General features: G+C 39.4%; 1 protein-coding gene across 1 annotated transcript; it reads right to left on the reverse strand.

The window, feature by feature from the left end:
* Positions 1-471: 471 nt before the first annotated feature.
* Positions 472-1,344, reverse strand: LOC115970418. Its single transcript, XM_031090056.1, has one exon. The coding sequence runs from the start codon at positions 1,342-1,344 to the stop codon at positions 472-474; it is 873 nt and encodes a 290-aa protein (XP_030945916.1).
* Between the last annotated feature and the right edge of the window lie 108 nt (positions 1,345-1,452).

A 1,452-nucleotide genomic window follows, 5' to 3' on the forward strand; every position in this document is an offset into this window, starting at 1 on the left:
ACGTAGAAGTTAAGGAATAAGGATGGATGGACAACCATTGGGATGCAATTTGTAATTTATCATTTTATATATTATATTATATTATTATGAAATAAAGCTCTAATTAATGAGATTGTGATCGTTTTTTTTTTTTAAGAAATAAATACACACACAAGGAAGAAGGAAAGGGGTTCTAATTAATGAGATTGTGATTGTATGTATTAAGTTTTATATTTATATTTGCAAAAAATATGATGTGAAACTGAAACTATATTATTGGACGGCATATATGGTGACTTTAAATTTAATCTTTTAAAAAAAAAAATCTGGTGTGGCGCAACAGCACAAAGATATTTATACCATATTTTTATATAAAAATAATTTTATTTATATTTCATATCCTTATAAAATAAAATATAATCTCTCTTCACCCGGAAATTTTTGGTCTTGTCTTTTTTTTTTTTTTTTTTTGAGAATAAAACCCGAGCACTTTTATTGACTACCCGGAATATCTGCAATAACAAAAGGTTCAATATCAGATGGAACATGCTCCATCCAAACTAATAACGGAAACGAAACTATAGCTCTCCTAGCCAAAGCATGGGCCACACAATTGCCCTGCCGCCTAATATGAGAGAAAGAGAAAAAACTAAGTGAACCAATAATAGACATAATGTCTTTTACAATCTGGCCGATGGATGAATGGCCTGACTCTGTAGACCTCAAAGCTCTGCACACAACTTCCGAGTCTCCCTCAAATTCCGAACCTGCAAAGCCCAGCTCTACAATGAAATTAACCGCCCTTCTCGCAGCCAAAGCTTCCAGCATTTCCACCGAACCCGGATACAGAATCTTCTCGGCAAGAGCAGCTATTACCTCACCCTTTGCATTCCGAACCACCACCCCGATACCAGCCTCTCCCGATTCAGAGAACACAGCCCCATCGTAATTTGTCTTAAACCGTTCACCCATAGGAGGACACCACCGTACATGGCCCTTAGATGGTTTTGGGGCGGCCTTGGGGAGCTTAGCTTGAAACTCCGTAAGATATGTCATTGCCGCTTGTAGAATTCTGTCCGAGGCTAAACCCTTTTCATTCAAGCGCAACCTATTCCTATGATTCCATATAAACCACGCCACCACCGCAAAAAGTTCCAGCTTGTCACTCCGTTGTCCGACCAAAGAAATAAGCTCCTGTACCTCTGGAATTTGCGGATGCTCTGTTTGGACCCAGCTGAAACAGGGGAACCAAATATGTTGAAGCTTCTCGCAACTCCAAATAGCGTGGAGAGTATCTTCCTCAGCCGCGAGACATGCCTTGCATTTTGCATCTTCCACTACCCTTCTCCGCTTCAAGTTTTCCATGGTTGGCAGTGCATTTGAGCACACCCGCCAAAGGAACATTTTAATTTTATTTGGAATATGTAACTTCCATACACGTTTCTAGAAGAGAGTTCGCTTCGAGCTATCCGA

The sequence above is a fragment of the Quercus lobata genome, chromosome 12 (assembly GCF_001633185.2).
Source record: "Quercus lobata isolate SW786 chromosome 12, ValleyOak3.0 Primary Assembly, whole genome shotgun sequence".
Lineage (NCBI taxonomy): Eukaryota > Viridiplantae > Streptophyta > Magnoliopsida > Fagales > Fagaceae > Quercus > Quercus lobata.

Coding starts and splice junctions, on each gene's coding strand:
- LOC115970418 (XM_031090056.1), bottom strand. CDS start 1,344: ATGGAAAACTTGAAGCGGAGAAGGGTAGTGGAAGATGCAAAATGCAAG.